General features: G+C 39.7%; 1 protein-coding gene across 1 annotated transcript in view; it reads left to right on the plus strand.

The window, feature by feature from the left end:
* Window positions 1-3,912: 3,912 nt before the first annotated feature.
* TYR (tyrosinase) overlaps window positions 3,913-14,423 on the plus strand; it is a 41,885-nt gene continuing 31,374 nt past the window's right edge. The window contains exons 1-2 of the mRNA XM_014877577.2: window positions 3,913-4,731; window positions 14,198-14,414. Of these exons, the coding sequence (XP_014733063.2) occupies window positions 3,913-4,731; window positions 14,198-14,414 (1,036 nt within the window). The remainder of the gene's footprint in view (window positions 4,732-14,197; window positions 14,415-14,423) is intronic.

The raw sequence follows: 14,423 nt of genomic DNA on the forward strand, positions 1-14,423 counted from the left end.
ACTAGTAGTTTTTATTCTTTTTCTTTTATCCAGCAGAGCTGGATAAATGGAGCAGGACAAGTCTGTGAGAAGCACCTGGAGGCACTTGTTAGATACAGCTGGTTCTGAAGACGAGCCCAGCACCATGGGCAGCCCAGGAGGAAGCTGCCTCCAGTCAACTTGCAGAGGAATCACTGGAATCAGAGGACATTGGAAAGGAGGAGGAAGAGCACAGGCTTTTAACTGCAAGAGGAAAACACTGCAGATGGTTGAGACACGACTGTCATGAACCTGCCATGATGGCAGAGGGTGCAGCTTTGCAAGATGGGGAAGTCTGTCCAGGAGAGCTCCAACAGAGCAAAGACTGGTCTTGCCCCTCCCTTTGCCTCCACCACTAGTTTTGCATGTGGTGGATTGCTTGTATGACCCCTCAGCAGGCAAGTTTCCCCAGGAAAATTAGCAGAACATTATCCCAGAAAAAAAAAAAATTAATAATTTCCCTGTAGGTTGCTGAAAAACCTTCTGTGCTTTCAACTTCAGTAAGCTCTTAGAGTAGACAGGGATTCCTGAAGCAGCACAATATTATCCACCTACTTAAAACTGCACCCTGGCCTGCTATCAAGGCCACAGGTATGAGCCACATAGTACTGAGAAATTGTTTGACACTTTTCCTCTGAAAGCTGATAGGAAAGCATTCAGAGACACATACCAAAATTTCCACTCTGCCCAGCATGCTTCCAAAAGCCAGAAGTCAGGCTGCCTTTCAGCAAAGATCTGAAAGCAGAGGTGAAGTGTAAGTGGAGTATAACAAAACTGTAGGAAATGTTGCTTTAGCATCCCCCTTAGATGCTGTCCTGTCATAAAGACTGACAGGACATAAGGCAAGTTTTGTGCAGACTTTAGATTGATAGATTGGTAGCTACTTTTCTGCTACTTGCTATCTTCAGTCCATAACAGGGAGAAACTGCCTTTTGACTTTTGCTATAGTTTCTTTACTTTCATTGCTCTGATTGCATCAACACCTCTTCTCCCTTGCTTTGGACTGCAGATCAATGATATTTTTCTTGCTCCTAGAAGTTGCCTGTAATATTTGGCCTGTGTTTTCAAACCAGTCTGAATGCCTGTTTTCTGATGCATTAAGTCTGTATCTAGGCATCCCAGTATCAGATCAAAAATAACAAGGCCACATAATAAAAGCATTGATGCAGTAACATTCACTGCTTCACACGATCTGAGCCCACTGGTTTATCAGACTGAATTTCCTGTCTGGCTAATAGACTATCTGTCCTTCCACTTTTTCTTTAATTGTCAAGTGGTCCTTGTACTTATCCATCTCAATTAACCATTTTTTTCTCTTTCTCTCTAGACAATTCATATCTCCATTAGTAATTCAGCAGCATCAACTTTGTCTGTCCACCCTTCGTTTCTCCACATTTTCATGCTTGACTTTTAAAATAACCACAATTATTCTCCTTTGCCCCCTCCCAAATTTCTTTTTTCCCCACTCAACATAGCCAGCTAGACCTAAAATGCCCACAGGATTTCTAACAAGTAATTAACAAGCAATACTGAAGGATGCTTCCTTCATAGTGCCATCCAGCTATCAGAGTTTTTTAAAACCCACTAATATTACTTAAAACTTTGATTGCTTCAGTATTGGCAGCCCAGAATGGAAATTTCCATGGCATTTTACAAAAGGAAGACATGATTTTTTGAAGATCAGCCCACTCAGCTCTGAGGAAACAAAGAATTAATTTTATGAGGTAATGTGAACCTCCATTCAATTGCTGTTTGCTTGGAGTGTTCCTTGTCTTTGACAGAACTACATCAGAAATCCATAGGCCTTGTCTCTATGAAGCTTGGTTTAGCATTGCAGCACAGTGCTGTAAATCTGATCCTAACGCTGAGAACAAGCCAGCAGGTGAGCTTCAGGAAAACTTCTCACTACTCTGTGAGTTTTCCTTCTAGTAACTATTGACATCTCTATAAAGCTAGAGGGGGGTGTGCTGCTCCTGAGTCATATTCCTGATTCAAAGCTTCTCATCTGTACCATTGCACAGGGAATTCTGTGGTTAACCAGCTGCTTCAGAAGCTCATCATATGACAAGTCTTCTTATTTTGTAATATTGAACATAAAATCTTATTTGAGTATTAAAACAGAGTATTGAATGTATTTATGTATATGACTGTCTGCATAAATATATATTTGAGGGCTTTTCTGGTTCAGCTTGAAGCTCTGCCTCAAGTTTATCCCAACCTCTGTAGCTTTTCAGTGAAAATTAAAAAATATATATTGCTATCCTCAGAGATGAGTCTCTCCTCATATATAGTATTTTTGTAGTAGCCTCCATGGGAAAAAGAGTAAATGAAATGACAAGGTTTCCTAAACAGCGAGGTACAAACAAAAATAAAATAAAATAAAATAAATCAAACAAGTAGCCTTTCTATGATAGAATATGTGTTACACCCCTAACATGGAAACCAGGGGAATCAGCTAAAAATAGTAAACATCAGACTATGGTTAGAAATATTTTTTTAAAAAGTAAATATTTTCCCTTTGCCCTTCTTGCTCCAGGCTCCCCATCACAGGCTCCCTGGAAGGGGGACTCAGGGATAATCCCCTGGAATACCTGAGGCGTAGAAGCCAACAGGATTAGAGCACCTCGTGCTCCTCAGCATGGTCATGTGATGATCTCCTGATCCCAGCCAAGGGCTCGTTTCCCAGCAAAGTCCTCACTTCATTTGCCTATATGTTCCTGCCCTCCCTAAGCACAAGGAAATAATTCACAAAGCTTTTAGTGAGAAAAATCCCAAGAAAACCACATTTAGTAATAGTGGCTGAAGAAAATAATGGATAATTCATGTGTGCTTTGCCCAGCAGTGAAACAACAGTTGTCCTCTTGCAAGGGGCAGCTTCAAAGAATGTCTAACTTTTAAATCTGCTCATAAAGCTCTGTCAGTTCTACTCAGGCTAATGTACAAGAAGGAAGAGGTGGGTGGTCTGGAGGCTTCCCAGTAACATATTGAGTAAAGAACACAGATATGGTGTTTGCAAACTGCTTGATGGGAGAAAAACAGGAGTCAGTGGTGTTTTTCCTGATCCAGAGACAGATGCTCAAAGTGCTTTCTGAAAATCTATGGCAGATTGTCTGTGTTCCCCACAAAACTGTGGAGAAGACTGTCGTGCAGACTTCTGTGTGTCATCAACTGTGAAAACACTAACAATTCTAGGAGAACAAAAATTATTTTCTTATGAAAAGTATATTACTTCTCTCACCTCCTTCTGCCATATGCTAACCCGAGAAAGGCAGTTTACACTGAAATGTAAAAATGCTAAGTCAAAAATTTTTTTCTGGTTCTGCCCTATGTTCACACTTAACCTGACCACATTTTATTTTTGCTTCCTGTTAAAAAAAAACAGTTTGCTCACAAATTCTTTATTTTTTCATTTTTAGATTCACTGTTCTTCCTATTTAACAGAGGAGATTCTGCCACGTCTTTATTTAACCAACCATTTACTCTAAAGCATACGATCAAACTAGGAATTCTAAGAACTTCAATTGATTCTGTGTCCAAACTTTAATTTTACTTCCTCTCCAATTGCCAGGGGAGAGCAATCATGTGCTAGGCAGAAGACGAAAGTTTATAATAAATGCTTTTATTTTGAAACTTGTAGGGGGTGGGGGGAAAGTCACTTGGCTTTCACCTAGAACAAGTGATAATGAGATTAACCCTGAAGTGTATTTTGTGTGTAAATGCATCTCATGTAGGAATGGGGAAGGACATTGAAGGGTGCGCTGTTGCAGAAGTCAGCAGTGAAGCATTCCTGGTGGAGGGGAGGAATTCCTGTCACAGGCGGGCCATTGGAAGGGTCAGAGAGAACACTCCACGCACTGAAGCATAACGCTGATGCTCTCCTGCTGCTCTGTCAGTATGCTGCTATTTGCCATGGCTTTTCTGCTCGTCATCCTTCAGCCGTCCACTGGGCAGTTCCCCAGAGTCTGTGCCAACGTGCAGAGTCTGCTGAGCAAGGAGTGCTGTCCCCCCTGGGATGGAGACGGGTCCCCTTGTGGGGAGCTTTCTGGCAGAGGGTCCTGCCAGAACATCCTTCTCTCCCAGGCTCCACTGGGGCCACAGTTCCCTTTTTCAGGAGTGGATGACAGAGAGGACTGGCCCTCTGTGTTTTACAACCGGACGTGTAGATGTGAAGGCAACTTCATGGGATTCAGCTGTGGAGAGTGCAAATTTGGCTTCTCCGGGCTCAACTGCACTGAAAGGCAAGTGCAAATAAGAAGAAACATCTTTCAGCTCACCGCCAGTGAGAAGAACAAGTTTCTTGCCTATCTTAACTTGGCAAAGAACATCCCTAGCCAGGACTATGTTATTGCTATTGGCACGTATGCTCAGATGAACAATGGCTCCAACCCCATGTTCAGAGACATCAGTGTGTATGATCTCTTTGTGTGGATGCATTATTATGCCTCTCGAGACACACTCTTAGGTGGGTCCAATGTGTGGCGGGACATTGATTTTGCCCATGAAGCCCCTGGTTTCCTGCCTTGGCATCGGGTCTTTCTGCTGATGTGGGAACGTCAGATCCAGACAATAACAGGTGATGAGAACTTCACCATCCCCTACTGGGACTGGAGAGATGCAGAGGACTGTGAGGTCTGCAATGACGAGTACATGGGTGGCAGACATCCCACCGACCCTAATTTACTCAGCCCAGCATCAATTTTCTCCTCGTGGCAGGTAAGAACTGACCAAGGAAAGGGGAAGGAATTATCCCATCTGATTTTAAGCACTTAGGTGAGGTGCACAAGATGGGAGCTTAGCCACTCTGCCTTCCCTTAGATAGAAGAGAAAGTAAGCAATACCAGAGTGAAAACTGCATTTTATGTGGACCTAATCTTCATTTAGAACTGTTCATTCATAATGTTGTCTCATTTCTTTCTGACTGTAGGATTTAGATTGTTTAATTAAGAGCATAAAAGTAAAGTAGAAGGGGGAAAGTTATGCTTTTATGTCCCAACGTGGCCTTTAGCAGGTTAAACGTGTTTGATTATGGTGTGCCAGTTAGATCAGAAAAGCAGGATTTATGCACATGAATTTCTAACACCATTGCAAAACAGTGGGTGACTGGATGATGGAAATAGGAGCAAAGGCTTTTCAGGCACTCTACCCCTCTCCCAGTGTATTCCTTCCATCCACAAGTTAAAAACTATCAAATTAAACTAACCTGCTTTCAACATTAAACAGACAAACAAGTAAACCAAACCTTTAGAGCAGAGAATTATCAGCTGTGTAATCCACATCAGTAGTTCAAAGAAACAGAAGAAATAATCTCTGTTGCTCAAGGGAACTGAGAGGCGAACACAATAGTGATTCCTGCCAATTAAAAGCACTTCAAACGAGCCCATAAAACACAGTGAAATTACATGTATATGTAAGTGATAAGGCCTCATATAGCTGAGCTATAGTGCCCTGTTCTAACACTGAGAGCTTTTTTTGGTCTCTTGCTCATCACTGCCACATTGCCTAAAACACAGTGACAAAGGTCTATTAGCTTCAATAGACACACTCCATCATGACAATAGCAACAGTTGCTTCTGGCACTGAAGTCTGTGATTATGCTCGTCTAAATCTATCTTCTGTTTATTTCTGTAGCAACAGCCCGAATGAAGGTTGGGCAGTTTTAGTGATTTAACAGAGACAAATTCAAGCAGCTCTGGGATATTCTGGCATATTACAAATCAGCACCCAACTGGGCTTACAGGGCTGGTTGTGCTGTATTTAGTCTTGATTTGTGCCCTCCCAATAACAGAGGATGTGTATACCTCTAAATTCAAGCATACAGTAACAGAACTATTTAAGCTATTCTCTGCCATACCTTTTCCTCCCTCAGACAGGTACCATTTCAGGGACATTCCCAGGAGGATGTGTGCATAGAGACACCCTGTTTATGAGACTAAATTATTTTACTGTCATAGGCATGGATTATTTGCTGTCACTTAGCCTCAGTGCTTGGAAAATTTCCTGGACACATTTAATTTAGTGTAGGCATAGCCATAAAATAGATACAAACATACATTTTCATCGCATTTTCTAAAGTTCTTCTTATTCCTAACAGCTTGAATCTGGATCAACTCTACTAGCTTAATTAGATTGCATTATCAGAAAGAAGTGGATCTTATGCTGTTCTGCACTGAGATGAATAAATAGTTGTGTGAAAACTGTATATGTGGTAAAGTGGATAAAATGAAACCAGAATTACACTAGTTATATATGTCAAGTGGAGCTATCAATACAGTATATTGGATGACATAACCAAGGTAGGAGGAGACAGGTAATACACAGGAATCAGCAAGTTACTAGCAAGATTTTCTAAAAGGTATACAGTTGTCTGATAGTTGTGTTTAGCTGTGGGTTTTTTTGGGAGAGTTTTTCAGAAGTTTTATTAATTGTGTCCAGATTCTTCAGATATTTTCATCTTGGTAATAAATACACAGAAAATTTATTAGTAGTAATTTATATATTTAAGAAACAATCAGGTTTATAATTTCTCATTTAAAGTTAGTTCCTACTAATATAGTCTTAAAATAAACTTTTTTTTGTAGAACAAGTTGCTCAAAGAGATATTTTTGTATAACTTTAAGAGGTGCAGGAATAAAAGGTATGCTATGTTAAAAACACATTCAATATCAGCATACATAGGTAAGAGCACCTAAGTAATTTGTTGATGGTTTCCAAGTATTTTCTGGAAATGCTTATCACTTATATTTTTCAGCGATTTCTGGAAATGTTACAATTTTATCAAAATTTCCAAAATAAGTGATATCTTTACCTTCAAATACTATCATTTCCCTCCAGTATCTTCCATCTATGTATGGCTCCCCTGTCTTATCCTGGGAAAGAATGAAAAGGATTGAACAGATCTGCATTTTCAGTCATGAGTTTGGGGTAAAGATATTTATTTATTAGCATTGAATCCAAATTTAAACAATTGCTTAATAGAGAATAACAATCAATACAGTTCCTTCAAGTAGCACAAAGTAAGAGATCAAAATATCACTCCAGAAAATCAAAAGGGAACAAAAATAGCCTTAGCTTAAACCTGAAAACAGCCACAGATCTGCTGCAGAATGCTCTGAATATCTAAGCTCTGTAGCTAAACAGCACGAGTGGAAGGAAAAAAAAAAGAAAAATAGGAGGATCCAGAAATGTGAAGGATTTTGAAGGAATTTAGGCTTTTAGCAAGCATTCGAAGTAAAAAGAGGGCAAGAGAAACCTTTGAATAGCATATCAATAATATGGTATCCTTTTTAGAATTTTAAGTGTCTTTCAAAAGCATAACAAAAAGATGCCTGCTATGCTGCTATGTTAGGAAATGGTTTAGATTTATTTTAAAAAGGTAAAGTGCCTATTTGCAGAACACCATCCCTCTTTCTTTTTTTTTTTTTAATCCCAAAGAAAGGAGAAAATACTTTATTCCATTGAAGGGTTGCCATGGCAACATGGATACCCATGGATACATGCTGAAATTCTTGCTTTCACCTTACTTTTTCTTCAACGTGCTGCTGTTACCACTTGGCTGGGTGAATTATCCATCCACATTTTTCTCATATTTGTCATCTAAGTGACACTTCTGATTCCTGCCTCTTTTTTACCAGCAAGACTATCAGGAATCTTTACTGGTTTTGTTTGTTTGCTTAGCTCATGTTTAGGGTGGGTGGGAAGGGTTTTCTCATGTTTTCAGTTACTTGTTTGTGATGGTGCAAGTGTTACACTCAGCGTTAGGACTGCATGAGACATACTAATGCTTTAGCAATTTTCTTGATTCCATGTCAACTTAACAGCAAACTATATGGGAATTGGAGATATTCCATGATATTTTGGGAGATTTTGTTGTTGTTATTTCAGTGCTTTTTTCTACAATTATTCAAAATAATGGATTTTAAAAAGCAAAAAAACTCCAGTTGAAAATGTCCCTGCCCATGGCAGGGGGGTTGGACTAGCTGACCTTTAAAGGTCCCTTCCAAACAAAACTGTTCTATGATTCGAAATAGTAGGAGGTTAAATTTTTCTCTCTTCTGCACCAGAACTAATATCAAGAAACAACTGAAGTCAATGGAGTTGTAAATGCATAAAAGTCTTCTGCAAATTAAAAGCAGAATCTTTCTGCTGGCAGTTAACATTAGAATCTGGGAATCCCCACAGTGTGCTAGACATAGGATGAAGAAAATAAAGTTGGAGAATCTAAGTGCTATTTTAGTTTGCTGTTGTGGTAAGCAGGAAACACCAACTTCAGCTCCTTCTATTCTGTCTCTCCTAAGACTCGAAAGAAGCAATTGCATAACATGGAGAGCTGGCTGCTCTAGGATGTGCTGGGGTAAGCCTGCTGCCAATTCTTTGTTGCAAGCGTGGAAAATTTCCCTTAGTGCTTCATTCCATATCACCCTGAAAAACCACTTACACAAAAGCAAAGCTACTACAAAAGAGAAACAAGTTACACATATAGAAATTGGATAAAATGCTTCTGAACTAATAACAACAGTACTTTAGATCCATTACCTGAAAACATGACTTCATAAGAAAAATTAATTCAGCTATTCAGACACAGTTATTTAATTCAAAGTACATTTTATCGGGGAGTTGTATTGCTAGCTGAATTGTCTGACAGCATCATTAGAAACATTATTTTACATCTACCTTTAAAAACTTCAGGAAATTTTCAGAACTATAAACACCAGAAGTCAGTACTTCTTGATTCTTAAAGCAGCCAAAGTCTTACATCCATCTGCTTGTGGACGCCCAAGGAACTCAAAAACTTTATTTTTTGTTGCCACTTAATGGTTTGTGGTGCCAGCTACAGGCTGGCACATTAATAAGCAAGAGCCCAAATGGAGCAACTATAAAGAAAGAATTTATGAGATGTGTTCTCTAATGATATGCTTACATGGATTATAAATTTGAAGCATTTCCTGTTAGGAGGAGGTACTTCTTCACATGCCACCTCAGGACCACAGCAGGAGGGTAACATGATGTGTGCAGAGCAGAAGCAGCCACTTGGGTGTCCTCAGCCTCTCTGTCCCTGTGATTGGCTGTCCATGGGATCCATGTCCCTGTGTGGGTCACAGTGGAGCTGGGTCCCTGGGTGCTTGGCTGTCACTAGTGTATAGCCATGCTTGCTCAGGAGTCACGTAAAGCAAAAGATAAAGAATATGCACCTTTGGAGGCGTATAAATCAATAGCTAGAATGATTTAATAAAAAGTGGGGTTTGATAATAATTCACCAGCAGAAGAAGCCTGCCATCTCCCTCTAGGAGACGTGTCTGAGTGATTTCAGGGTAGACGTGGAGACAGCAGCAGTGATGGTACAGCTGGAGAGCAGGGAATCACCGCCTGTCAGACCTGGAGGTGCTAGTGAACACTTCATCAGGAATTGTTCACAGGCTTTCCTACTCCAGCCCAACACCATTTTGAGGTGCTTAATCGAGTACAGGTTGTCCTACAATTCTGGGCTGCCTTCAAGAAAAATGGTGAAACTCTGCCAGCTTTTACTGAAAGCTGAGAAGATACCTTGAAGGCCCCAGGTTTGTTTTAATGCTGTCAGTTAATGTTGGTCTCATCTCCTTTTAGCTTGAGTTTCACAGCTCCCCCAGTTTATGTATGTGCACAAGGGGAAGAGAGACAATTAAGGACCTCGCCCTTTTAGATGTTTCTTAGAATTTCTTCAAGGCTTCACTTTGCATATTTTTTCCTTTTCTTTTAATTCTCTGCGTGTTTAACTTTTCCAGCAATATTCAGCAGTACATGAAGAACTAGATAAAAATATACACAATCTCTTAAAACCTTTTTGGTCTGCTACAGATGCATCACCTTTCAAAGTTCCACCTATAAAAACAAGGTCCCAAGGCACAGCTTGTATCTGGGGATTTCCTTGCATTTTCCCCGTTTGGTGAGTAAATGGCTTCTGGATGCCACTTAATTAGGATTAAATTATGCCAGGCCCTAATGCAGCCAAAAAAAGAGAAAAAATCAAACCTCTTTATAGCTGCCAAATGTTTTAAATACAGTGTGAGAGATGTGCTTTAATGACATTCCCAAGCAAGGCTGTGAGAATAAGTGGAGAAAGACAGAGAAAGGCAATGAATCAGAACAAAATCTCTTTTGGCTCCATAACAGGACCCAGGGCTTCACCTCAGTTGTCCAGATTTCAAGTAGGATAAACAGAGGTGAGGGGAGGTGTCAAGGAAGGTTGTGAGGTGCCTACACCACATCTCTGTGGCTGGCACATACCAGAAAGTCAAGTAGTTGCTCTGACTGTAGTCTGAAGTGGTTCTTTTAGGCTATCTAATCTGCAACACAGCACTATGAAAATATGATGGTACAGCTTCTGGAGGGGGGCTCAGTAGCCTCAGAGGAAAAGCAGTGCTAGGGATAAGTTCTAAAGGACACAAAGGTGTGGATTAGCCCTTTGAGTGGCTCTATTGCCCCAGCAAACTGAGGAACTTCGGGTCACTTTGTGAGTGAGCACCTATTTCTATACCACAGAGAATCCTCTTTTCCCAAGTGTTTAGGTATATATTAGCAGTGTTGAATACTCTTGTGAACATAGATCTAATAAGCAAAAGCAACCCCAAGAAATCTGTCAAGAAATTCCCCAAAGCTTTGAATTTAAAAACAACAGGCAAAAGACTGAACATCCCTGAAACCTTCTGTAATGCAGCTCCCTTTATTTTGGCACTGGGGCTGATCCGTGCAAGCAGTTGCAAAGTAAAAGACAAAAGGTTTTCCCATTTGCCAAAGGTGTGAGACAGTAGCCTCTACAATCTGTTTTCTAAGAAACACTCTGTAGAGCTGTGTTCAAGATCTCAACTGCAGTGCACAAAGGGATATTTTTTGCTGGTGCTACAAGATCCAGAAGCGATGCTGCATATTCTGGACTGCCATCTACTGGTATTTGTTCTGTTCGCTACTTACATAAGCTTTTCCTCAGAGTATCTTCCTAACAATTTCCCTGTAACTGGTGAATTCACACAAGCAGATGCAGCTGGAATTTGAAGATTTGTCCATGGTGAACTGAGAAATTTTCCCAGGACTGTTCTAAAAGGCAATAAAAGATCATATTTTAAACCAACACACGTTTATAGTAGAAAGTATTCCTGCTGAAGGAAAAGAAGGCAATGATGTGACCCATTTTATGTATGCTTTATGCATCCAGAAAGAACCATTTGACTGATCTATGTTCTGGTATCACTTACACATTGCATGACTGTTAAAACAGCAAATTATAGTTTCCGGATAGACCCATAATTAATATCACTGAAGCTAAATCTTTCTGGAAAAGCATTCTGGTTCATTTTATGACCAGGCCTTAGTTTTTAGTTCAGAAAAAGAAATAGCAAAAGATTGCAGACAAGTGTTTTCATTCCTGGCATTTATGTTGTGGCATTTCTTGACCATGACTATCCAAATGGCTTGTAGCATCTGGCTTTTGTTTAGGATGAATTTGGTCAGTCAGACAGCTAATGAGAGCTACACTGAGACATAAATGAAAAAAAAACAACAAACATTAGCACTCTAAAGATTTATAAGCCTCATGACATTAACAATTGCATTAAATTTCACTGAAATGCATAAACAGAACAAAGGGGAAAAGTTTCTTTGTTTAGAGATATATTTAATCTCATGCTTGAAGATTCCCTGTCTGAATATCTGAAAACTGTGTCTTGAACACAGCATGTGATTCCTCTTTAAGACACAATAGGGATATATTCCCAGGGCAGTGGGAAAATGATGAAAGATAGGAGATGGCAGAATGGAGAACCCAGGAGATATGAACCTGGATAAAGCCCATAGGAGAGATGGATAGCAAATCCACACATAAGTAGTTTCTGAGCCAAGCAAGAACTGAGAAACAGGTTGAGCTTCACCAGCCAAGACACATTTGCCTTCATCACTAATGCACTTCTAGGGATACAGAATGGTACATTTTTATAAACAAAGAAATTATTAGAGCTTCTCCTGAATCATCCATCTATTTTCCTTCTAATGGGAATCAACTCACTCAGTAACACAAACCAATCATAAAACCAGCATAAACCATGGTTTGCATTTATAACTGTGGGCCTCTCCTTTCTTGGTGGAGATTCTTAGAAGAGACTCCCTTAGAGACACACTCCTGACCTGAGTCCCTCTTAGAGGTGCAATCCTGACCCATTTGTGAGCTTCTGGGGGAAATGAGCTCGTGCAACTCTCTGCTGGAAAACTACCTATAGCCTTCAAGATCACCTCAGTAGTTTTAAAAGACATGGACAGACTGCGGCTAACAGAGCTAAGGATAAAGCTATGTGTCTAAGGAAAAATTGCTCTAATAAGCTTTCTTATATACCTTCAAAAAAGGTGAGAATAGTTTATCATTATATTCATAGTCATAGAAAATTTATCACTTAAGAGCTACAGATTCTTAAGGACTGTGTGTTATATCACCAGCTTCATCAAACATTAGCTGTGAATTTGTCATCGAATCACTTACAAAAGGATTCATCTGATCTCCTTCCACTCGTTCAAAAGTTAGTTCAGCAGCACATCAGCTTGCCTTTGGCTCTGTCTTTAGTTAGTTCAGAAGCACATCTGAGCCTCCAGGTTGTGATTCATCCCACCTAATGCAGACATAGAGCATTAAGTTGAGCACTCTTAATTTTGCTTCCTTTGCTAACTGCAGTCCAGAGACAGTTTCTGCATTGATTTTTTTACTCATTTTATTTAATTGACTTGGTCAATGGAGAGAGTTAGGCACCCCTAGAGGTGAGTACATCTCACCTACCAGACATCTGGTTTGGGAGAGCTGAATCACACTCAGGAGACACCTCCCTCTCCCCGTGACTGCAGAGGTCATCCTAAACTGTTGCTTCAATCTCACAGTTTCTACATGGCTAGTATAGGTGAAATGAATCTACCACCTGCTTCCTTCAACAGAGAATCTCATGTTCTTCCATCTCATTCAAAGCAGAGATGATTGCTTTCACTCACCTTCTTGTTCATTGTTTTGGCCCATGAAATAGAAATGAAATGCCTTCAGGATAAAAGAAATTGAGGTTTCAGTCTTAGATGTTTTCTCTCCTATGATGTCTTACTCACTAATGAGATCTATTTTTTCTCTACCTAAATTTCTCATTAGCCACATTGATTACTTGCTAACTGCAGAGTCCTGTGTTTTAAAGGGGTCTCTGGTGGTTTGGAGTTTTACTTGTTCTGGTGTTTTTTTAAGAAGGAAAGCAAAACAATAGACAGCTGAGTTTGATTCAGAGCTCCAACGTTACCTGCTAAGGATACAAAATAACTTCTGGGAATTCTGAGCCGCTGTTGCTCTATTTCATTCTTATAGACCCACCATCGAGCTACCTTGCTCTTCCAGGAGTCTCAAATTAGACTGGCAGCTTCTGCAGATCACCTGAAAAATAATGACTTTTTATGCCCTTGTAATTGGACTTTGTGAACCCAGAACATTTATATAAATGATGCTAGATTCTGAGTATTTTACATCTTTATCCATCTCTATATTTAAGGTCCTTTCACAATATCCATCACTGTAGTATTTCAGTTGGTGATATACGTTCATCTCCGCAACATTTCTAGGAAGTACAGCAGCAGATTTTCCCATTTCATACTTGTAGCATCATTGAGACATAGAGAAAACAAGTGTCCATTTACCCTGACAAAGCACACAGAGATATGTTCATAATTTTTTTTTTTTTTCATATTTCAGGTCAATGTTTCCCACTCTTACTGTGTGAGGTAAAAAAAATCTGTGATTATTGCTTCTTTTCAGTACCCTGATGAAGCCAAAATCCTCCATTTAGCAAATTCAGTAGCAAATTTAACTTTGTGTCCTGCTGCATTGGTGGATAACACTGAATTTAGCCTCAGTGAGTTTTCAAGAGTACTAATGATTTGATGCTTTAGTCCACATGGGTAATTTCAGATATACATCAGTGTATTACTTCAAAATTTGCACTGTATTAGAGGGGTGTTTTCTACGAAATAACAATCTTATATTAAAATCATATAAAATTTAAAAAATAATATATACTCTTGAAACAAAACTTATTACATTGTACATTATCTTTGTTCTTAAAAATAGTTCATCAAAGTACCTCTTTTGTTTTTAATCTTTTGTAATTGCAATTCCTCTAATAGAAAGTGTTTTACACAGGTAATTTGCACTCAGTCTGAAGAGTACAACAGCCAACAGGCTTTATGCAGTGCCACAAGCGAGGGGCCTATAAGGAGAAATCCTGGGAACAACGATAAATCAAGGACCCCAAGGCTCCCATCTTCAGCTGAAGTCGAATTTTGCCTTTCACTGACTCAGTATGAATCCGGACCCATGGACAAAATGGCCAATTACAGTTTCCGAAACACTTTGGAAGGTAACATGC

Source organism: Sturnus vulgaris, chromosome 2 (genome assembly GCF_052056855.1).
Source record: "Sturnus vulgaris isolate bStuVul1 chromosome 2, bStuVul1.hap1, whole genome shotgun sequence".
Classification (NCBI taxonomy): Eukaryota; Metazoa; Chordata; class Aves; order Passeriformes; family Sturnidae; genus Sturnus; species Sturnus vulgaris.